This window comes from Melitaea cinxia, chromosome 6 (genome assembly GCF_905220565.1).
Source record: "Melitaea cinxia chromosome 6, ilMelCinx1.1, whole genome shotgun sequence".
NCBI classification, from domain to species: Eukaryota; Metazoa; Arthropoda; class Insecta; order Lepidoptera; family Nymphalidae; genus Melitaea; species Melitaea cinxia.
The window spans coordinates 13,873,265-13,898,622 of NC_059399.1; the positions used below are offsets into that span (position 1 = coordinate 13,873,265).

Below are 25,358 nucleotides of genomic sequence, written 5' to 3' on the forward strand. Positions count from 1 at the left end.
AAATAAAATATGACGCTTAAGTTTAAAATATTCAACCGTTACATCGTTAACACATTGCGCTAGTTAGGTACTGGTGTTATATTTACGGATTTATATAATTTTTATCAGCATTTTAAACACTGAGTTTTTGTTTTCATTTACTAATTAGTCATGTCACATAGCACCTACATTGACATCTGCAGCTACAATTTTGCGATTATGATTTTTTTTAAATAATATTTGTATTGGACTGTGTGAAATAAAAATTTGAAACACAATATTTTGGATAAAATACAAGAAAATATATATTTGTAGATGATTACTATAATTAAAAATAAATATGCTGCTGTAAAAATAAATTTATGTCTATATGTCTCATTTGAAGATTAAAGAAAAACTTCACATAGGTTTAGCGGAGATTATTTACTACGTTTGCCATAAACATATGTATGGCTAAATCAAAAATTGCTTTTTTTTTCAATTATTTTTATGTCCATCTATTATTAATACTGAGTGTTTTTTTTCATACTAACAAATGTCAATTAATATTTCACATAGCAAACTATGTGTAAATGTTGTTAAGTATGTTTTGCACTCATTCGTTTTAAACGTTAATTTATTAAATTTTTGACCCTTATCGATAAATGTAATCCGTCGCCATTAGGCAATTTTGTGACAATTATTAGACGAGTTTAACGACAATGTACAATTAGTGCTATTAAAATTAAATTCAAATACTTGTTTGGTGAACTGTCAGTTACTAAAACATAAATTTCAATTAACGCTACCACAGTAATTGCTGATGCTGTTTCCAATACGAAATTAGCAATCGATCAATACCACTTGATTGTGAATTGACAACACAATTATTGCAAATTGCTTAATTTTGATTAATCATTTCTTCAATTCCATTAAGTTTATCTTGGAATTTACTCTCTGGAGCTCTAAAATAGAGCTTTTTACAAAACTATGCTTGGAAGGAACCTATAATGTGCGATTCCTGAAATAAATACTTTTAAACAAACAGTTCCCCTACAGATTTACATTAATTTAAATCTATGAATCACGTAATAATTTCGTGAAAAATTTATCTTCGAATAATAACTCTTTCATATTTTATTACAGATTTATTCGTGGGCTTGATATATGTCTTCGTGGATATCGTTCAGAAGATTACGATTGCGTGGCTGGCTGGCGAATTCATGTGCAAAATTGTTAAATTCCTGCAGGTAACGTAAATGATCTGAATGTTATAATAAATCCTAGTCTTTTAAATTGGATAGACGGGGCCGACATTATATCTGAATTATTGTCGCTTTAACAACTCATTTTTACATGGTGAAGCTACTTTTATTGTTCATGTTTTTTTTTTTTTAATAATTATGTCACTAATGTAATTGTTTATAAAGCAGTATAAGTATTGGAAAAAAACTGACTGTAAGTAAGTGGTTTTCACCAGAGTTATGATTTAAGGTTTCAAGTTATTATATTGCACAGTCTTAAGATTGCTTAAAAAAAATTGAATAAGTTTCGAACACTTAGACAAGAAAAGAGTTGATACACACAAAACCACAAAAATTTTCGACTTGATTGTATGAATCCAGATTTGATTTAATTATCGATGAAAAAGAACCGTACCATATTTTTTTTTTTTTAATATCGAACTTATATTATATATAATATGTTGGGTGTTTGTGCAGTCCTTGTGGGTCTCCCCACCGTACCTCGGAGAGTACGTATAGCCGTCGGTCCCGGTTATTATCATCTACGCCTCATAGCGATCGTTTCTCATAGTAGGGAATATATCAGCGTCATAAGCAGCGTGGTGGATTAAGCTCTGATTTTTCCCCTACATGAGAAAAGAGGCCTATAGTAGTGGATATTGGCCCATGGATATTGGATATGGCCCAGTGGTGGAATATTACAGGCTGAAGCGCATGTTGTACATAAGTGTATATTATTACTGTCATCATCATATATCCTTTGACAACTGTTCTTGTGTAGTGATACGAACATTCCAAGTAGTACAACCTCTAGTAGTCTTGGATCGTTGTTTTAGTATAAATGCACGTTTGTCTTTATGTATTCCCTTTATTACCTCGGAAAGCACATAAAGCTATCGATCCCGGTAACTACCATAAGCACCTCATAAAGTTCGTAGGGAAGTTATTCGCCAAGCAGTGTAGCAGTTCGGTGAATTATGATCTCATCTTCTATAAGACGAAGAGGCCTCTGGTCAGCAATAGCACGGCATCAGTAACAGGAAGCTCTTTCATATTAATTTAGTTTGTACATACTTGATGATATAAAGCTGTAGATTTTGTTTCTTTTTTTTATAAAGAAATAATTTAATGACCGTTCGAAATTGAATATCTCTAATGAGCAAAACGAAAAAGTTAAATTCAAATCAATTTCCAAGGAGAACTAATGAAAAAAAAAGGATATGTAAACGTTTGGGTCAAAGTAGTGCCTATCCATTAGCTGAATTTTTAATGATGATTGAATGACTATAATCAAATATTGATAGGTGTTCTGTATTAAAACGATTCATCTAGATATGACAAAAAAAGATAAAGAAATAAATTTAAAAAAAAATGGCTCATGACTTTTTATAATTATAAAAATATAACATTGATTGACAAAATTTTTCCTAATTGATATTTACATAATTGTAGTCGAAACAAGTTAATATATTTAATCAGACTCTATATGACTAATATTACGTTACACTAATATCGAATCTAGTAGTATTTTTAGAAGTTGGTATTATTTAAATAAGTCTAAGTAGGAGCTGTCAATCGCATAAGGTATATTCATAGTAAAATATTTTTCTACTACAATAGACGCCTCCAGATATTTTCTTCTTTGTGTTTAAAGTTAATACGCTATAAAGGCTAAATCAAAAATAGTTATCCATCGCGTGAATTGAAAGTTGGCGGTTGTAGTCACATTTAATGCATAAATTAGTAAGTTACAATAGCCAAAACATTTTATTAAGTAGAAGATTTAATAAGTAATCTAAAACTTGTGAGTTTAGTAACCCTGTATTTCAGTCAGTTTATATTATTATGAAGTTTATACCTATTATAGGTATATTATAGAGCATTGATAATACAAATGTGATTATATAAAGTTTGTTTGAAATTGAATGATTTTTACTTGATTACAATTGGATATTAATATACATTTTTCATTGCAGGCAGTGGTCATGTACGCTTCGACGTACGTCTTGGTTGCCCTCAGCATAGATCGATGTGATGCGATCACCAACCCTATGAACTTCTCCGGGAGTTGTAAGTTTTACACTTTTATTATTAAACAAATATTTAATTAATTGAACAAAGTTGTAAGATACATTATAATTATATGTCTAGCTTTGATGTCAATCTGTATAAATTCTTAGTAAAATTCAGTTTTTGTGTACATTTGATGTGTTGCGGCAGCGGATCACAGCTAGGGGTGCAACCCAATGTCGTTTCCAATCCAACCGGATCCGGTTTACATTTTCGTCATCCGGCGCCGGGTTCGGTACGTGCGGGTACAGTAAAGTGATGCCGGATCAAGCAAATTACCGGATCCAGTAAAATCCTTAGTCACAGCACTGATTGTAACGCTGGCGGACGCGGATTCAATCCCCTCTAGCTAAACGTATATATAGGTCATACTGGTGTTAGCCGTCGTCTGGGCATAAACATGATTAGTGTTTCCGGACCCCCGAAAGAAACTCGAACTAGGGGCCGTTGAGTTTAAGACTTTTGTTTATTTATTTAAGTGACGTCAAAATTTTAAATAAGACTTAGAAAATTAAGCATTGAATCATTGAAGCAAATGTATTTAAATTTCTTAAATAAATTCTTAATTTATTTAAGAAATTTAAATACATTTGCTTATTCGTTTAATGCCTCAATAATCTTTTTTTTTTGCGTTGGCGCTACGGTTACAGCACATGACCAACATTTGTATGACCCATACAGATTTTTGCCGTGGTCTGGGTGTTTGTGCAGTCCTTGTGGGTCTCCCCACCGGACCTCGGAGAACACGACAAGTCGTCGGTCCCGGTTTTTATCATGTACACCTGACAGTGATCGTTACTCATAGTAGTCATCCGTTCTCCTATATGGGGAAAGAGGCATATGCCCAGCAGTGGGATATAACAGGCTAAAGCGAAGCGAATCATTTCATTTAATAATCTTTAAAAATAGCGATTGCCTTTTTATATTGACCGTTCATTAGTATTTTGAATCTGTTTTGAAGTCAAGGTTTTATTGAAAATTAATATTTGACCTTTTTTAATTTAACATTTTTGCAATATTTCTTAAATTGGTTTGCACCTCTGCTATAGTGACAAGTTAATGATGTTTGTTCGGCGACCAAAAGGCGCTTAGTTAGAAGTTTGAAGGGAACAAGCTATTAAAATGTCTGCATATTATAAATTGCATTTAATAACAAAATCAAATTTAATTTATATAGAAAATATTAAATAGCAATTGTAATTGTTAGGTAAGTTTGCAATTATTCTACGATGTGATTGGAAGTTATTTTATTTAATCGTTAAAACTATTCTTAACTGTAGATATTAATGTCTATATTTTTATAATACTTAAGAGAAAAATAAATATCAAATAAATAATACCAGCATTGCTACCAGAAATGAACAAATGAGGAATTGATTTTTCGTTTTTCTTTTTCTTTGTGTGAGAAGTTCTTAGACTACTCTACTATAATACAATTAATTTTCCTGCTATCACTTCATAGTTGATTTTATAAGCTACTAGCTGTACCTACCCTGCGCGCGTTTGCTACGCTATTTTGATCATGACATGATGAAATACATAGTTTACGACTCTATTAAGGACATACAGACAAACAGTCCTTTTTATATATATAGTTGTCTAAACCTAAAATGTTTGTTTATTTAACATCCTTATCTCAGGAAGTACTGGTTCGGGGAAGGTTATAGTTATTTTTAAAGGGGAATACAAGTTTTTTTGACATCTTATTAGGAAGACTCGCTGATAAAGTGTAACAAAGATTATAGAAATTGTAACAAAGATTATTTTTTCCGTAAATTAAACTCGTGTAAAACCGCGATTCACAGATAGTATCTAGTATTGGTGGTTAACAACATAAATTCTCTATTGATTTTGATAGTTATTGCCACGTGTATTGCACCAGCGAGGCATATAGGATAACGTTTTTTAATTATATGCTATACCATCTAAGAAACGAAAAGGCGAAAAAATATATTTCTTGTTACTGAGTGTATTATGACCGTCGATTTAAATTTTTATATGTATATAAATTCAGACATAGGTATGGATATATTAAACACATTTATTTTTTTTAATACCTTTTACAATTGATCTTCTCTTACACTAACAATAAATTCTAACCCCACAAGCCTGGAGGCTTATGCTGATATAAAAAAAAACATTACCGTGTGTGTTAATTTTAGTAAAATGTAACTTCGGCGACCGCATTACAAGTACCATTTCCTGCATTAAAAGGTTTTACACCAACGCTTTTACGAATTTGTCAATGTCATAAAGTCACTTTGCAGATCGTCTTAAGTGACTGTGAGTTTTGTATAGTATAAATAAATGAAGTACTGAAAATCAGAAAATGTTCTATTTGTTATTCTTTTTAATATTAAATAACTAGCGGTTCAATAATCAACTAAATTTCCATCAAAAATAGTGAAAAAAGATAAATTACAAAACTGAATGCCTTTTCTCCGTTGCTAACAAATTAAAGGAATGTAGTTTCTTAATAAAACAATAAGCTATTTGCGATTGTTTTTTTTTCTTTAGTTAATGTAGAACTTTGTTATGTTATTGTTTATGTTATACAAAGTTTCAAAAATTATCGACTCTAGGCTAAGAGAAAACAAATTGTTTTATAGCTAGCCCGCATAAATTTTAATTCTTAAATAAATTAAAAAACAAAAATCATTAACAAATATAAATATACGTCTTTTTATGTATGTTCCTAAGGCAAACAAATCAATGTTGGAGTTATAGGTAACAGCCGTCTGATAATGCTACATTTTGTTTTTTTGAAAAACAAATATAAAAATAATACACACATTACACCCAGACCCGGGGAAGGAAACGAACCCACGCAACCGGGCAGAAACTAGGGTCATGGTGCCAGTCAAAATAATATTTATCGCCAATATTCAAAAGCTCCGAATGGAATTATACTCTCTATTTCTTTGCATTGCGTGAATTCTCTGACCAAGGGTCACAAAATACAATCGTCCAAACACCACAACGAATGAATTACCTTTACAAATATTATATTTTTTAGTTGTAATCAATATATCCGTAACTAAAATTTGATAATTTTACGTTTCTGATCAATATGTTTCAATTTCGAACTTGTCTCCATTGAAATAAGTTTCAAGCTTCATTATAGTGAACGAGTGACAGATTTTAATTCAAGATTATTTTACATAGCCTTTTTTTAAATGTAGTCGTAATAAAAATACATTTCAATTAATATAGTTTTTGAGTATTTATTTCAGAATAAGCAATAGCTATGTAACTTATTGAAGAGACTAGAATTGTCTAGTCTCTTTTTCTTTAGAGAGGACAAAATTTTAACATAAACATTTAATAATTTGTTACTAAATTACATCTTCTTATTTGTATTTCATCTTTTCCAACCACCAAAATCAAAGATACCAAAATCAAAGGGGATTAATATCGGTCGTAAACAATCTCGTACGCCAACAATTTCGAACTACTAAAACCTTGCGTTATTTTGGCTAGGTGGTACGTTAATGCAATACATTTCTTATATTACTAGTTGTGCTCGCGACTTCGTCCACGTGGAATAGGGACATTACATGTTCAGCGTGACTCCTTGAATTGGCATAATTTTTTATTTATTTATGAAACAATTGACACGAAACAAACACTAAATATTAATCTAAGCTTGCCACAATATATAAATAAAAACTATATCTAAATCGAATAAGCCGTCTCTGAGATTAGCGTGCGCAAACGCACACACAAACAGACAAAAATTCTGACAATCATATGTCCTAAATGTACAGACAGCGACTCATTACATTTTTTAACCGACTTCAAAAAAGGAAGAGGTTACTCAATTCGACCATATATGTATATGTATACGTATGTATATATACATTATATGTATTGATGTATTTTATTAAATATTTTGAAACAAACGAAATGTGATTATTTAGAAATGAAATACATACTCGTAGTACGTCAACTGTTTTCTTCATATGAGTTAATCTTATAACTGTCACGCTTGAGAGAGTTTTTCATTTGATATACGAAAACACATTTTGTTTCAGACGACACATCCGCTAAATGTTTCTTGTGACATACAATAAGTTTATATTGAATTAATGAAAATAATAAAATACGTCATCCTTCTAAAACTGAAGCGGAAGACATAAAATATTTTATAACTTGTCATCTTATCTTATAATATAATATATAAATATCTTTAACATACACACACGGTCGTCTGTTCCTGAGATAGGCAAATTAACATCTGTTTTATAGGTAACAGTTGGCAGATATAAACACATATTTTTGGTGTAGCTGTACATATAAATGTTTAATAATAATTACGTTTTAGCCTGTAATATCCCACTTCTGGGCATAGGTCTCTTTCCCCATGTAGGAGAAGGATCAGCACTAAATCCACCTCGCTGCTACCATGCAGGTTGGCGGATATATTCCCTACTATGAGTAACGATCGCTCTTAGGTGTACTTGATAACAACCGGGTCCGATGGCTTATCGTGCTCTCCGAGGCATGGTTTGGAAAGCAATGTAACCGCCAGCGCAACAGCCACAAACCAGTGCTGTGACCGTTGCGCCAACGCGGCGTAAAAATAGTTATAATACATTTTAACCCCTTAGCAGTTGACCGCGTTTAGATGTTGAGGCATATAAAACTATTCACTTATATTGCTTTTCATTTCTAATTTCTATAGGGAACAGAGCCAGAGGACTCATCGCATCTGCCTGGCTGATCAGTATAGTGTTCTCCATTCCACTTCTCATATTATACGAAGTGAGGGAAGTACAAGGTGAGTTATATACTACATTATTAGGAAAAAAGATTTATTCGTTTGTGACTTTGGAAATAATGACTGATATTAATAGCACTATGAACATTATATATATATATATATATATATATATATACATATATATATATATATATATATCGTGGTTATACCCCGATGCACCTGCTAGAATGTCTTTGTGTGAGTCAGGAAAATAAAAAATAAAGACTACAACTAACATCTCGATGTCGTATTTAATACAGAAGTCATTGCGTTCTCATAATGTAGCTTAAGTGAAGTTTCATTGAGGAACAGAACAACAAATTAATACAATATCAATTAAAATAATAATTTTTATTATGTTGTGTTATGTTGTATGTGTATAATGACTTTATTCAAGGAGACTTCGAAAGCACTTTTGAATCGTAATTTTACAAATTTAAATTATAATTTTTTAATGAATTAATTATAGGTGACAGACAATTTGTTTTATACTTATGAGTAATAGTCGTTTCAAGCCAGCTACGCTAATGATAACTTACCACTACAATAAAGATTACATAGCAGATTGGTTTTAACAGAGTATCATAAGGTACAAAGGGCGGCCTTATCGCTGAAAAGCAATCTCTTCCAGGCAACCTAGGGGCAGAGAAGATGGTATTGTGTCGGTGTAGGTGTACGAATTGTAACATAAACGTGTGAATATATTTACTTAAACACATATACATATAAGTACATACATACATAGATACATACATACACACTACATTACATGTTATTTATGAGAAAAAGCTAAGAATATGTCCAGTTTAATTGACAAATCTTTTATTTCGATGTGTGGCATAATACATTGAAAGTAAAGTAAAAACATAATCTTTATACGAGTATATAAAATATGTGTTTTAGTGTACGTAAATTATAAGTTAAATATTTTTTATTCAGCTACTTTGCATACAAAAGAGCTACTGTATACCTCCGCAAATGCAAATCTTGTGTCAAATCTTGACTCAGCTTTCATGAAATGTATTGAGAGTCGACCTCCTATCTAATCCTTTTATGCTCGTGTAAGCACTTTTATATTTCTGTCGTGAATTCACAATAACTTCTGAAAAGATTCTGCAACTCTTCAAACTTGTAGTGGTTTGAGTCTCGATGCATAACTTTTTGAAAAAAATGTTTTTAAAAGCATTTAGTTCTGTGTTACATGTATCTTCTTTAAAATATTTTTGATATGTTTTTTTTATTAATTTATAATCTATTTATTTTTGTATAAGCATAATTAAAGCTTAGCAAATTTGACAAACAATACACAACGTTTTTATTGATTTTTTCTTACGTCAATATTTTTTCAAAACAATTTAATATAGAAAGTCTGTTCATTTATCTTCTAAGTCATATAAAATAATATAAAAAGGAGTCCAGTCACGAGAGTTGCTTTAAGTAATTAATTTACTTATTCTACATATATGCGCACAGTCCCCTCAAATACCATTTTAGAGACTTAAAGAGGTGTTCGAGACTATTTATTCGAAACGTATTCAAGATTTTTGATACTATCATTTATTTCTCTTGAGACCAGACGAGTCAACATTAGCAGAAAATGCTTCAAAGAATTTTAACTTTTCACGTTATTTTGAAAGGTCGTTTACATTTACATTACTGCGAATCTGAAACGTTATTCAAAAGTACACATAAATCTATTTTGACTTCGTTACAGTAATTACAATAATTTTAAACTATGTTTTGATGAAATGATAATTAATTAAAGTTTTATTTAACTATAAATGTCGGTAATTTAAAATTATGTGATTAACTAAATTGCGTTATGTGATAACAAAATTAAAATGTTACAAAAAGCGATGTTGGTGTTGTGAACATATTTTACAGTCTTTTGTTTTTCGAAAGGTTTTGCTTAAACAAATGTTCTTTTGATAGTACGAAAAAAAGTAGTTCTTTTTTTATTCAGTGTAATAATTTCGTACTTAATTTTATACGAAAAAGCTTTATAATGTGTATATTTCTACTGTGTACTGTGTGGCTACGGTACTAAAGAATATAGCCACCCCCTCTCTTCCCGTGGGTGTCGTAAGAGGCGACTAAGGGATAACACAGTTCCGCTACCACCTTGGAACTTAAAAAGCCGACCGATGGCGGGATAACCATCCAACTGCTGGCTTTGAAATACACAGGCCGAAGACGGGCAGCAGCGTCTTCGGTGCGACAAAGCCAGCCCTGCGGTCACCAACCCGCTTGCCAAGCGTGGTGACTATGGGCAAAACACATGAGTTCACGCTATTTTTGGCGTAAACTTGTGGAGGCCTATGTCCAGTAGTGGACTGTAAAGGCTGTAATGATGATATTTCTAAATCTCTATTTAAACTAGTTATATAATTAAAGACTGAAGTACGATTGATTTTTAATAACTAGAATTAAATAATAAAAAAGTGAGTGTGTACTTAAGTACGCACAAGTGATGTACCGGATATCTGTATTACTATAGACACTAAATATCCGTATCCGGATCCGTGTCCGCGGATATACATTTTTAACGATCACTAGTACGCTCGTAAGAAGGTATACCTCATTGGCTAGCTAACTTCATGTTGCTAACTTCTTCTTCGTTGACTAGCTAACTTCAGGGTGTCGGTTTTTTGTAACGGCGTGTGCGCGCATCGTAAAATTTTACTCTGATCATTTTTCCCTAACGCACCAAAAAGGGTATAAACTCAAAAAAAAAACATACGTAGTGTGCGTTATTTAATTTTTTTCTGTTAAACGAAATTTTCGTAATTTTTCATAATTTTGCACAACTTTTAATGAAAACAAAAGTCAAATCGACAAGAATAAATAAAATTGTTTTATTTGAAACATAACTAACTTAAACGCTTAAGTATAAAATATACAGTTCCTAAACCTACTATTGGGTAATAAATCAAATCCTCATACGCGATAATAGAATCTGATACCGGAAACGACAGTAAAAGAAATATAGTGAGATTCATATCAGATTTTGTTACTGTTCGTCTTAAATATTTCACGATGATTTTTTCAGGTCAGCTTCAATGCTGGATAGAGTTGGGCACAGCTCGACGTTGGCAAATCTGGATGACGTTGGTCTCTGTTATGATATTCGTGCTGCCAGCGTTAGCCATTGCCGCTTGTTACACTGTCATAGTGCTTACTATTTGGACAAAAAGCAAGGCAGTCGTCATGAGCCCACCAATAAATTCTAGAAGAACAAAGACTTTAAGGAATGGTAAGTTACGTATCATAAACACAAATCAAAATCTGATAAAAGATGAACTAATAAAACAGAAATATTTGTTCACAGAAATATTGTTAGTTTGTTCTATTATATTATTAGTATTAAAGTATACAATATTTTTAATGTAACTATTACTCGTTTAATTGATGTTACTAGGATTCTGGATTTTTCGAGAAGATTTTTTTATTAATTTATTCATCACATCACATCATCACATCAGCCTTTCGCACTTAGTTAAACGAAAGAAGATTTATCACAATAGTTTACTGTAATAACAAAAGTTTTTAATACAAAAAAGTACAGTTCTTTATTTGAAAGGTCAAGTTCATTTGTTATCCTAAATTAAAGAAAACTTTTGCACTTACTAAAATTGTGTGAGGATCGAACGAACTTTTGTAACTTTTATTCTATCACAAAAAGATAAATTACGATACAATTAGGGCACAATGTTTGATCGAAAAATGATGCATCTTTTTAATGTTATATTTTTGAAATGAAAATATAACGATAACAAGAAAATGTCGAAATGCTGAGTTGACAGGAAACAAACGCTTCTTTGTTGTAACAGGAAACAGATTTGACACATCTGGGAGGTTGCTAATGACTTTATTATTATTAAGCATAACGTATATTTTAAAAATAACACGAAAAAATCATATCACTGGTATAGTATTTACAATAAAACAATATATTATAAAATTGCATATAGTATGACTTTGAAGTAACCAAAAAGCTTTCATTGAGATTTTAATAATTGATACAGACTAAACTATAAAAAATATTTTTCGAAGTTCAAAAAAGAGTGATGAATGAGAATGTATATAGACTTAATCTCTTATTAAATCATATTTATGTCTCAGTAAATTAGTTTGTGAAAAGATACTAGACCTGTTGACACATTGCTCCGATCTGAACATATGATACATAAGTTGCATAAATACATTAAAATTAAAGTTAAGGTCTTCACGAAGTGGAATACTTTCATTTAATTTCTTAAAATCTTTGTTAATTTACTAACATTGCGTAGTTCATTTGTAGTGGTTACTATTCTGTATTAAATTGTAACTTTAAATCTAAAAAGTTGTACGTAGCAAAACGTTAATATTAATAAAATGATTTACAAAAATGAAATATTTAAATATTTAGAAAAAAGAGGTTATTGTAAAATAGTTTGATATAAGTATGCGTATCTTTCTCGAAAAATACTCATATCTTGATAGAGTATTGTTGTATTATAAAGTTTGAAGTAACAAGGCCGTAGCGTGGCGTATGTTTTTGTTGTATAGAGGTTATGTATTCGTAGCTGCAACTTTGAAAAATACTATTCTATGATAAGACAAAGAAATAAAAATAATGTTAATAAAATAAAAAATGTTATATGTTTAAAATAATAAATGAAAAGATAAGTAAATGACATCTCATTTAATTCGTTTCTATTATTAATCCACAAAGCTAATTTTTTAAATTCCGAATAAGAAATACGAATTTCGTTAAAATAAAAATAAACTACATTAAAACGTAGAATTTTTAATTTTTCAGGGCAAATGGAATGCGACCCGGATTCGAGACGCGCCAGCTCCCGCGGTTTAATACCGAGAGCTAAAATCAAAAGTGTCAAGATGACTTTTGTGATTGTTTTTGGTAAGTTACTAATTGAATTTATTTGTCGTTAATAGGTGTGAAATTTTTCATGTGGGTGTGATTATACAGTACAGTACAGAGATACAGTGAATCATATATAAATAGGAAAAAAAAACACAGGGCAATGCTTCTATGAATAGTTATTATGATATATGTGTGTGTGTGTGTGTGTGTGTGTGTGTGTTTGTGTGTGTGTGTGTGTGTGTGTTTGTGTGTGTGTGTGTGTGTGTGTGTGTATTAATATTATATTGCTGAAAAGTTTGTTTGTTTGTTTTTTTAATGCGTTGATCTCAAGATCTACTAGTTCGAATAAAAAAATATTTTTGTGTCGGATAACCCATTTACCGAGGTTCGACTTATAAGACAATTAAACGACTATAGCCTATTTTTTTCCTCAAATTAACGCGTGTGAACCACAAGGCAAAGCTAGTTTAAAGTTAAAATTAAAAACATTTTTATATCCCATAACTAACTTTTAACTAATATGTGCAGTTTATGTGGTATCCAGTTAATACTACAAAGTAATTTTTTTGAAATTAATGTCAAATAATTTATTTCAACAAGACACGACGAAACATAAAAAGCTTTATAAATGATATATTGTTATTAACCGACTAACGGGCACGTTTGATATTTTTACGTCACTAACATCGATTAAATGAGGCGCGTTCTGAATATTTAAAAATAAAAATGACCGGCCTCAATTCAGTTCAAGATCAAATATACATTAATAGTGTGTTACTTAAACTTCCTGACATTTTACATTACGCATCTGTTGTTTTGGTAACATGTTTTTTATGATGTCCTAACTTTCTTTCTCGTAACTAACAACGTCAAATTTATAGAGAAATAACTTCTGGACAAATTAGTGTCGTACTCATTTACGGATTTCGTTCTAATTACGTGTCTTTATCTCTCTGATTTTTTTTTTAATTTCTATTATAAACTTGCACGGCACTGCATGTAATTTGTACAGCCTTTTTTGTGGATATATTATTTTTATTTTTTATTTTGAGATAACTTGTTTTATTAATAACGAATAAAAAAAGAATTGTCTATTTTGTGTAATTGTTTGGAACTTATTCGGGTACAAATATTTTGGCCATTCATTTTTAGTTATATTGAACAGAAATATTTATTTAAGAAACATCAAAATAAAACTTTGTTAGTCATGTAGTAGATGACGTTGCTATTCGTAAACTTCAATTTAGAAGTTTTGGGTGTCCCCTGAGGATGCAGTCATCTCATCGGGAAAAACTATCCTACGTGTTAGATTGGGGCGTGAACTACTAACGTAGAGAGTTTTATTATGTCTTTGTTGTTTTTTTTTTCGTAATATTATATCCGTATGTACCTATATAGATACACGATATTTCTAAAAATTACTGTATTAACAGCCTATCTTGTTAGACTTGTGTGGAATAACTATTTATAATATTAAATTTACCAGCGTAGACAGATGACTCCTTTTGAAGCTTAATTCAATTCATGATGTAATTGTAATTCAATTATGTAAATTACATACTTTCCTACGGCTACTTAAGCGGCGCTAATAACACAGAAAAAGGCGGTAATTAAAAAAAATCATCTAATTTAGAGTTGAGGTATGAGGTAAAGCTATTTTACTAAGATAAATAAATATGGACATCTAAATGGCTGTCTTCCATTCAAAGTAACGGGAAAACCACATTAACTTTAATAGATAAACATAGATAGAGGATTTTAGGCTTTTTTAAATGTGTGGTAGCACATAACTTTTTACTAGGTGAACCAATTTTGATGTTATTTCAATCGAAAGCTGGTACTTGTAATGTAATTTTAAATGGCCTCCACAAGTCCACGCCAAAAATGCAGTGAACTCATGTGTTTTGCTCATAGTCACCATGCTGGGCAGGCGGGTTGGCGACCGCAGGGCTGGCTTTGTCCCACCGAAGACGCTGCTGTCCATCTTCGGCCTGTGTATTTCAAACCCAGCAGTTAGATGGTTATCCCGTCATCGGTCGGCTTTTTAAGTTCCAAGGTGATAGTGGAACTGTGTTTATCCCTTAGTCGCCTCTTGCAACACCCATGGGAAGAGTGGGGGTGGTTATATTCTTAATGCCGTAACCACACAGCAAGTTGCAGCATTGACTGTCTTACCGACTACCTACGTTGTATGACCGTTGAAGTCGGTTTTTTTAATATGTACGGTTTTATTTTTGTGTTACCCACACATTAGGAATTCTAAACATTTTTTGTCGGTTTGTTTTTTTTCGCTTGCGAGCAAACACATTACTTAAACTTCTTTTCGTTAAATCGCCAATGTTGACCTTAATGTGAAAAGTTGTGACGTCTTTGTTCATTACGCTAACAAGAAAACTTTGACACAGTCAAATTTGAACTTATTCGTATATTGATAATAAATATATGTTTAATGTACACAGATGGTTGTCTCTTCGATGATGGTTCGATTTAGATAACAGTCAACAGACATAGCTAAATAAATAATACAAACACAGCATCACATGAATAGGACCCTCATATTATGCGTCTTACTTAAATAATTACTTCCTACCATCGTGTCAAACAATCGCTGAGTGTTTAGATGTTTGATTGTTTATAATTAAATTTCACTTTCCTGAATATGTTTCAACACAACACTGTAATATATTTATTTCGTCTCATGTCTTAAAAAATAAAAATAGGGTGGTCTCATTCATGTGACGCAAACCTAATAGCAAAAAGCAATAGGTTTGAACTAAATTATGGCTATAATTTGTATACGAGTAGCTTGGAATCGGCCTGCACAAATAAGTTAGCTTGATTTAGTTGGACTACTTTAGTTAACTTAGTTTGATTTGGAATCCCATGGATTAAAAGGATAAACTAGGTCAAATATATAGAAAATATGCCCTCCACTTGTTCAAATTGAGAGAAACATTTCAGTGTTAGCTTTATATGTTTTTGTTTGCAATGCACCGCACTCGAACGTCTTGATGGAGTTGCTTGCTAAGGAAGAAATACTGTATTCAAACTCTTCACCGTATGTTAGATAAACAAGTTTTAGATGAAACGTAAAAAGTATAATGTTTTTAAAATTCTGTTACTCCGTTATTTTTTTTTTTACATTTATATGCTTGCTTATGTTACCTTTTCTTTTCTTTTGATTTTTTTAAATTTATAGACAAGAACATCCCTAAATGCTTGTGTAATAACCGACTGATATAGCTACGTATTTTTTGTGATAAACATATATATAAGTAATACATAATAAATATACATATTAAGCCCAGACTCAGGGTGAGGTCGAATACATTACCTCTGGAGTAAAAAGTAGAGCCACTACAAACTAAACTAACTAAACTAATAGGCTAGTATCTATAAATATAGCCGGTACCAAAAAAAAAATAACGTTTACATTTTTGCTCCCTCTATATAAATGCTGTCTCTTTTTTCAGTGTTCGTTCTCTGCTGGTCACCTTACATCGTGTTCGATCTACTACAAGTATACAACCAGATACCGCTGACACAAACTAATCTAGCCATAGCCACTCTCATCCAGAGCCTCGCCCCTTTGAATTCTGCAGCGAACCCCTTAATATGCTGCATGTTTTCGCCACACATTTACACAAGCTTAAGGTGAGTTTAAGGTTTTTGTTACAAAAGTTTTTATGAAATTTCTTTCAGTTAAACAATAACCTAAGTTACATTTTTTTTATTCAACACGTTCGAAATAAAAAGAGTGACTGAGCCTAAATTAATTTACTTAACAGATTTTTTTTTCTATATAAACTTATATTCTTCATGATAGATTTTAAAATTATTTAAGATTTTTTTAATGTAATTTTAATAATTTTAATCGCTTGCTTACTTTATGCCATTTACGTTCTATTTTAGGCGCTTTAATCTAAGGCTACGTTTAAAAAAAGTTTACTAGTCTATCGAAACATGAATGATAATTAACATAAAATAATATAAAAAAAAGATAGTAAAGTAAATCGATTTGAAACGGTAAAATGGGTAACATAAATTATGTTATATATAATAACAAAAAAAATGCTCGTACTGTGAAGATGATGTTATATATGTAGGTAAATACGTGTTTATTAAGTAAATGTTGCTTTAATAAAATAATATTAAGTTATGTATTCATAATATATAAGAAAAGAAAAATAAACTTTTGATAGAGTTTTTTGTATAGCAACCGAGAGTAAAAACCACATTTATACTTTGTCATGTGTATTTATGCATATGTGTCACCAATGATATTTAAGATTACTAAATAATATACAACGTTCTATTAAACTGGCGTCCTTCCATTTAACTGCGATATCAGAATCGATATTACAACCTAAATATGCAAAAACACAACAAAATTACATAATTAAATAATGATTATTTATAAAATTATCGTCGTGTGTACGATAGTGTCGTGGTGATGGCCGAGTCATCTGAGTTTTACTGTTAAGTCGGTTATTAATATCCCTTTTACCTATGTCTGCTCAACTTTTTTTTCAAATGTGTCTATTTTAAAAATACCTAGTAATAATCTGTACTGACTACTGCCATATTTTTTAACGTATGATTTCGGCTATAGTATACTTTCATTTATTTCTCTATGACTTTTTTGATGATGATGTTGTATAAAGCTACTAACTTTTCAACTTTCTCCGTTACTAAACAAAGTATGGCACACGTGTGCGTGTATCGTGTAACACTAATGAATACTTTTTTAATAGATACGTGTAATGTTGTTATACACCTGATAGCAATCGTTACTCATATTTGGGAATATATCCGCTAACCCGCAGTGGAGCAGCGTGGTGGATGAAACTCGGTCTTTCTCCTACGTGGATAAAGAGACCTATGCCCAGTAGTGGGATGTTACAGCCTAAAGTGATCAGGCCACATATATATTTCAGGCGCGTGCCGCCCTACCGCTGGCTGTGGTGTGGACGCAGACGCAGACGGCACGTTCGCGGCACTGTGCGCTCGCGCTCCGACTCTACCGCTAACTCTGATCTCTTAAGCTCTACGCATGCGCGTCGATCTCACTCCGTAGCCACCGTATGTATCTACTACTATTACTACTACTTCGACTACTAATACAACTACTACGAATATTTACTACTATTAAACCCAGTTAAAAAAAGCCGATTCGTTTTACTCACTAAAGGTACACCTTTCATTCAGAATCGTTCATCGTCATAACGTTCAATCATTTTGAAACATGTCGTGTTTCTAATTGAAAAGAATTGTTTTTTTTTCTTCAAATATACTGACTTTAGCCATTCATTTATAGTTTTTTGGTGGTTATTAAACGACCTCAAAAAAGGTTCTTAATTCAATTTTTTTTTCTTTAATTGTGTTAATTAAGAACTTTTTTCTGATGTTGATTTGTCTGTATGTTTAACCGAATTCAAAAAAGGAGGAGGTTACTCAATTCGACCGTATATATATATTTTAATGTATGTTCGGGGATAACTTCGTCGTTTATGAACCGATTTTGATAATTCTTTTTTTGTTGGAAAGGAGGTACCCTGTGTTGTACCATGATATAGAAACCAGAATCTGATGATGGGATCCCAGAGAAATCGAGGGAAACCCTCGGAAATCCACATAACTTTTTACTGGGTCAACCGATTTTGTTGATTTTTAATTTAATTGAAAGCCGATGTGTATCCTAGGGTTACATTTAAATTTCATCGAGATCTGATTACAACTTTTGGAGTACTTTGATAATGCGTATTTACTTGACTATTTTTCCATCTACCTACGTTGTATTACTTATCGATGTAATTGAAGTCGATTTTTTTCGTTTGCCAGCAAACACAATTATTTTCCAAAGAAATGCGCGGGAAAAAAATTGAAAAAAAAACCCATTAATTTCTGTAATTCCAGATGCTTAACCGCACACGTAGTGGCAGCGTGTCGCGCGCTCAAGAGCAACGCCGCACGCAGCTGCTAGTGCTGCTGCCGCCGCGGGACTGACGGCGCGCCGCCGCGGGCTCCTGTGACGTCATGCTCTAGCCTTTATACTGCTGAGAAGGAACTATTATAAACTTGGTTAGATGTATTATCTATATAAATACAATTTAATCGTTATATGTTGCTAAGCGCGAAACTCGAAGCTGAACCAAGTCGGGCATTTTTTTCAGTATTTCTTATCATAAATAATAAAGGAAATTGTGTAGAAAATTGGAAAATATCTGAAAAATTAGCTATCATTTAGACATCATTTAACAGTTTCCGAAGTCAGGATATTGTCTGTTATGTTATTTAATTTTTAGTAAATATCTATACACACAAAATATACATAAATACGCTATATCAAACTGGCCAGTTCAATAACATCTAATTCCATATGTTATCGCTAATCACCCAGCTGAATATAAGCGATAAGCGTTAATTTAAGTCACAAATACTGCATGAAATTTCTAAAGTATGTACCAAAAAAGTAAACAGTCAAATATTACCAATGGTTACGGTAGCTACACGATATTAACTCGGCTGCCTGAGTATTAACATCTAGCTAAGTATTCGTTTCCTTTATTATTTATCTATATTAATATTATAAAGCTGAAAAGTTTTTGTTTCACTACGCTAATCTCAGGTTCTGGTTTGAATTGAAATTTTTTTCTATTGGATATCCCATTTACCGAAGAAGGCTATTATTTTCCTAAAATTAACCTGTAACCGCGAGGTACAGCTAGTTGTATGGATAAGAGTCAATAATTTGTTTTTGTTTAACTTCTGGCATCTCGCCTGTACGTTTATTCGTAAAAATGGAACCCTTAAACTATACTATATTATATAAAAACATGATTTCTATAAATGTACGATTAACCTAGTCTATCTTATCAATATCGTGTGAAGCTTTGAGTAAAGCTTTTAAAAGTTCTGGTCAATAATAATTACTGCACGGACTTAATAAAATCAACTGGCGGTTATTATTTGAGATATAACTAGATCGCTTAATAATATGAGGGCACATAAGTGTTAAAAAAATGTCTAAATGCCAAACATACTCTCACATATGAAGGATATCTTAACGGTATAATGTTTCATAATTCATACTAGCTGACCTGGCGAACTTCGTATCACCTTATTTTTTTCTGAAATATAATAATAACATAATATATCAAAATAAAATATAGCCTATCTTTTAAGTTGGATCGAACTGCACATGGTGTGTGAATTTTATTATAATCGGTTAAGTGGTTTAGGAGTCCATTGAGGACAAACATTGTGACACGAGATTTATATATATTAAGATTTAAAAAGATGTCTTAATTCAAATAGCTTCAATTCTGTTTTTATTTTCGTTTTATGTATGTATCTTTGTTTGTTTGTTTCTTACACATGAGTTCAAATTTCTTATTCATGAGTTACGCAAACTTGTGGAGGTCTATGTCCAGCAGTGGACTGAGATAGGCTGAAATGATGATGATGATGATGATATATCTTTGTATCTATGTACTTTATGGTAAGCATACCATGATTTTAAAATATATGCAATTAACATATTATAATATTGTAAGTTGAAAACGTCCATTAGAATTTGCTTATATGACGTGTTCTTTGGTGTGCTAAATGGTTTATACCATGGAAGGTAGAGAAAGTATGTATAACAGAGTCGCGTAAAACCCAGCTAACATTATTTTTGCCCGGTCCCTGTGCTCTGGAAACGACTCGTTTTACATACGGTACATATACAAAACGAAAAGTTTATTAAATATAGGAATTGGAAGTAAAAGTAATGAGCGTATTAAAATATAGTTGCTTAATGTATTTTAAAAAATATGATATATGTGTGTTTTATTTTAAACTCTTGCTAACGTAATTAATTTCGCGTATAATCGTTGTATCGAACAAGCATCACGTGATATGTTTGTGCCATTATCATGTTTATCTTTTAAGTAGTTCTAAATATATATTTAAGTAGGTAATTCCCTAAGTTTAAGTATTTAATAAGGACGGTACAGAATATAATGGTACATTAACGAAAAATTCTATGAAACAATTTCTATGTTTTGTTCAGTTTCCACTGCTTTTACAAACACAGATATAATTTCTTTAATGTGAATTTGCAACGTGCTAGTCCGTTGCTGTAAATAGAAATTTTCAAGCAATGTCATGTGTATAGGTTAAACCAAATGTACACCACCATCTTTGGATAAATGCTAAAACCTACTCGTATACCAAACAAAATTCATCGTTCGAGTTGCAAGTAATCTGAAACGGTGTTTACACCTTGCATGTATTTGAATATGGAAATAAGAGAAAAAAAAATGTATTCTATTTTTGGTATTTTCAAAATCTTGATGAAAATCTTGGTGTTTTATTCAGTAAGACGATTGACAGTCCTGTAATTGTCTTGTAAAGTTAGTTTTGTTTACTGTCTTAAATGATCTACGTAAGATTGTGCCGGTGTAGGCTGGATGAGGATTGCGAAAAACCGGGATGTCTGGCGCGGACTTGGGGAGGCCTATGTCCAGCAGTGGACTGCCATAGGCTGAACTGACTGTCTTAAAAGCATTCAAACTTTAAATACAAAGTCTGGTACAAGCAACCAGTTCTAGCAGTAATTTTTTTTGGACGCAAATAATGCCATTTTCGAATGAATCTGTTAGTGTATTTACTATATATTTATTACACAATTTTCTTTGGAATTTTGATAGGAGTTTCTATTTTAAATATTTTTACAACGCGTAATTTGTTACAGAAGGAATGATCCTCTAAATTTTGTTTTCATTAATATTTGTCTAAAATTTAATCCATTTTTTTTTAATAATTTAAATATGTAACTAAGTAATTTAAATATGCGTTTGCATATTGTCGTAATATCTCTTTCTATTTAACCAAAGAATTATTGGTATTTTTGTTTGTATAATCTTATTTATAAGGGTAGTATTATTATTTAATCATTGTAAGATAATCTTCTTTTATTTATTTACTTCAAAATAAATTAATTATTACCTACTTATAACTTTATATTATTAAAATAAAAACCGAAAAAATACGATTATATTCGACATTTATTGTAAAACAAATTATTGAAGTATTAAGTTCTTGCCATAAAAATAAATAAATTTAGAATTTTTACTTATTTTAAACGTGAACAACGATTTGTTCAAACTGAACGCTTGTTTTATGAACCTCGAAAGTTTACTAGGGTTAGGTATTAAATTCGGTACTAAAGCGCTGTTGTTTTCTATTATACGACATTGATAGGCAAATTGTTTGCTCTACAAGTTCCTGTTTGACGTTACAACGCAAATCCAAACACATAATCAGTTGAGAAGTATGTTAATATTTATAATTAGACTTATTATAACATAAATAATAATAATCATTATAAATATTTCAAATAAAGTAATATAATGTACTTTTTGTAAATATGATCGGTCCGATTTAAAAATTATTTACAATAAATTCGTAAACAAAATTATTAAGTTTTTCTCGTGCATGAAAAAGTATCGTTTATTTTATTTTTATTTGCAATAGGATTCGTTTTATTTGCTAATATTATTATTTTAAATATTTTTTTGTCAAGTGGCCGTTAGTACCTACCTACATATAATTATTTTGTAAGTTGTACTAGTATATATATTCAAATATTTATAGTTTTAAGTATTGTAAATTAAGTCATGACCACCATCCAAAACCATTTGTAAAATTAACCGTTGACCCATTCGAACGAATTAATTATATCAAAAATATATGAAAATAATTTTTAATACATTGTAAATACAAAAATGTACTGACTGTACGTGACTTACCTGATATTAACATTTCAAGCAATTACATTATAGTTCTGATTGACCTTACATGTGTTTTTAAATCGGTCAAAATAATTTTTTTTATGACTTACATATTGATGACGAAATAGTTTGGAGGGGTCTAAAAGTGTATGTGTGTTCTGTAACGAAGCCTACTATACTACTATATACTTAGTACTGGCTATTGAAATATTACCTTTACAAGTGTGACCATGAAATATGGAACTCTTATATGAAAGATTAATCTTAACGAGTGACACCAATCATCAACATAAAGAGTTGTTCTGGTTTAACTTTCACATATTCATGAATATTTTGAAATAAATTATTAATTAAAATTAATATATATTTAAATTATAATTAATTATAATATAATAATATTATAATTAATTAAAATTATTAGTAAATTTGTAACACATTGTTTTTTTTTTAAGTTTTAAAATTTGTATAAATACTGTAAATAAGTTATGTCGTATTTGTAATATAAGAAAATAATTGTACACAACAATTATTTTTGTACTGTAAAAACATGTTGTATTTAAAACTATTCTTAATTAAGAGATTATATAATATATTGTATCTGAATTTGGTCTTTTATTTCACGACATTCGTTTATGTACAATGATTTCCTTTTTTGCTGGGTTCTGACTGCAAATTAATAAAATATCATAAACATCACTTCCGCTTGAAATATCCCACTGCTCTTAGGTCTTATTCCCCATGTAGAAGAAGGATCAGAGCTTAATCCACCACGCTGCTCCAATGCGGGTTGGCGGATATATTCCCAATTATGAGTAACGATCATTATCAGTTGTACATGTTTAAAACCGGGACCGCCGGACTGCACCAACACCCAGACCATGGCAAACATCTGTATAGCCAATACAAATGTTTGTCGTGTGCGGGGATCGAACCAGCAACCGCCAGCGCAACATCCATAAACCAGTGCTCTCCGCCATCTTTCCGCCAACGCCTATATGTTGCTCAACCACTTTTTCTATCTTTCAGAGAAAGTCATATGAAAATCGGTTTAGCCGTTCAAAAGATAAACCTGGACAAACTGGAAGATAGATAGACAATACTTTTAAAATCGCTTGTTTGTGTTTCAGTAGGTATCGTGTAAATAGCTATATGCACTTGAAAAAACACAGTCATTTTGAAATCACAGATAAACACTTCAATTTTATTTACATGTACAGATAGATGCAAAATGTATATTTTAAGCCTTGTTTTTGTCTGCCTGTATAATATATCTCTCTTATGGACTTCGGTTGGTCAAAGTTTTATTATGTGAATTGGTAATAAAACCGAATGAACACAGTTGGACAGATTCTTTGCGTGTCGATGTAGTTTGCAAATTATCAATTAGTAATCAACAACTAGCAAATGATTCATTAGCAAGTTAATAATATAGTTTAGATCGATTGTATGTTTGTGATATTTTAGTGGAAAAAATATAATATGTGCTGTGTGGTTACGGCCGTAAAGGATATATCCACCCCCTCTCTACCCGTGGGTGTCGTAAGAGGCGACTAAGGGATAACACAGTTTCAACGTTCGTCTACCACCTTGGAACTTAAAAAACCGACCGATGGCGGGATAACCATTCAACTGCTGGCTTTCAAATACACAGGCCGAAGATGGGCAGCAGCGTCTTCGGTGCGCCAAAGCCAGCCCTGCGGTCACAAACCCGCGTGCCCAGCGTGGTGACTATGGGCAACACACATGAGCTCATGCCATTTTTGGCGTGAGCTTGTGGAGGCCTATGTCCAGCAGTGGACTGCGATAGGCTGAAGTGATAGTGGAAAAATATGTTTTTTTTGGCGTAGGTTATATTTCTAGAAAGTATTTTCTCATTCTTAATCTCGTCACGTACAATAGATAGAGACAATTGTTAGGTTAATATAATTTATTTATTTAGTTAGGGTAACATATTCATACTAATTATATAATATGACACGTTAAAATAAAGAATGATAAATGAATTCCTAAATTTTTAATTACAATTATTTTAATACCAAAATTTATATACACTAAATCCTAAGAATTACTAAAGCCATTTAAACGGAAAAATATTACAAAGTATTGTGATTGCTGAAGGACATCAGCCTCTAAACGCCCCACAGTTGAGCTGAGACCTTTTTTCGTTATGTGAAAAGAATAGTATTGTGATGGATTGAGTTTAATTCTAGGAACTACAACTTTCATTTAAATGACACTTGTCTTGGGGTCACTACGATCTAGTAGAAGATTGGTGTAAATTGGTTATTTATTTATTTATTTACACTTTATAGTACACCAAACAAATAAAATAAGCAAGCAACATTTGCAATAATTTGTAGAAAAAAATGTACAAAAGGCGGCCTTATTGCTAAAGAGCAATCTCTTCCAGACAATCTTAGGGCTAGTTATTAAAGTTTCATTTCATAATACTAGTCAGATTACTTTCACAAATAATATTTTTTTATGAAATTATAAAGAAGAAAAAAAAAACATTATAAAAATAAAAAGTAGCTTGTTTAACATTTGTCAACTAATTAATATCTTCAAGTATAATTTTTCCTTAATAATCTGATGAATTACGACAACCCTATTGGTTAGCGAGTATACTTGGAAAACATTTGCACAAGTACTGATAATAATAAAACGTACTTATCTTT

At 31.3% G+C, this 25,358-nt stretch overlaps 1 protein-coding gene across 1 annotated transcript in view; it reads left to right on the forward strand.

The window, feature by feature from the left end:
* LOC123654407 (cardioacceleratory peptide receptor-like) overlaps positions 1 to 19,032 on the forward strand; it is a 51,507-nt gene extending 32,475 nt beyond the window's left edge. The window contains exons 3-10 of the mRNA XM_045590316.1: positions 1,105 to 1,208; positions 3,179 to 3,272; positions 7,957 to 8,052; positions 11,084 to 11,287; positions 12,836 to 12,937; positions 16,375 to 16,555; positions 17,839 to 17,983; positions 18,818 to 19,032. Coding sequence (XP_045446272.1) covers positions 1,105 to 1,208; positions 3,179 to 3,272; positions 7,957 to 8,052; positions 11,084 to 11,287; positions 12,836 to 12,937; positions 16,375 to 16,555; positions 17,839 to 17,983; positions 18,818 to 18,907 — 1,016 coding nt within the window. The 3' untranslated portion in view covers positions 18,908 to 19,032. The remainder of the gene's footprint in view (positions 1 to 1,104; positions 1,209 to 3,178; positions 3,273 to 7,956; positions 8,053 to 11,083; positions 11,288 to 12,835; positions 12,938 to 16,374; positions 16,556 to 17,838; positions 17,984 to 18,817) is intronic.
* Positions 19,033 to 25,358: the final 6,326 nt, after the last annotated feature.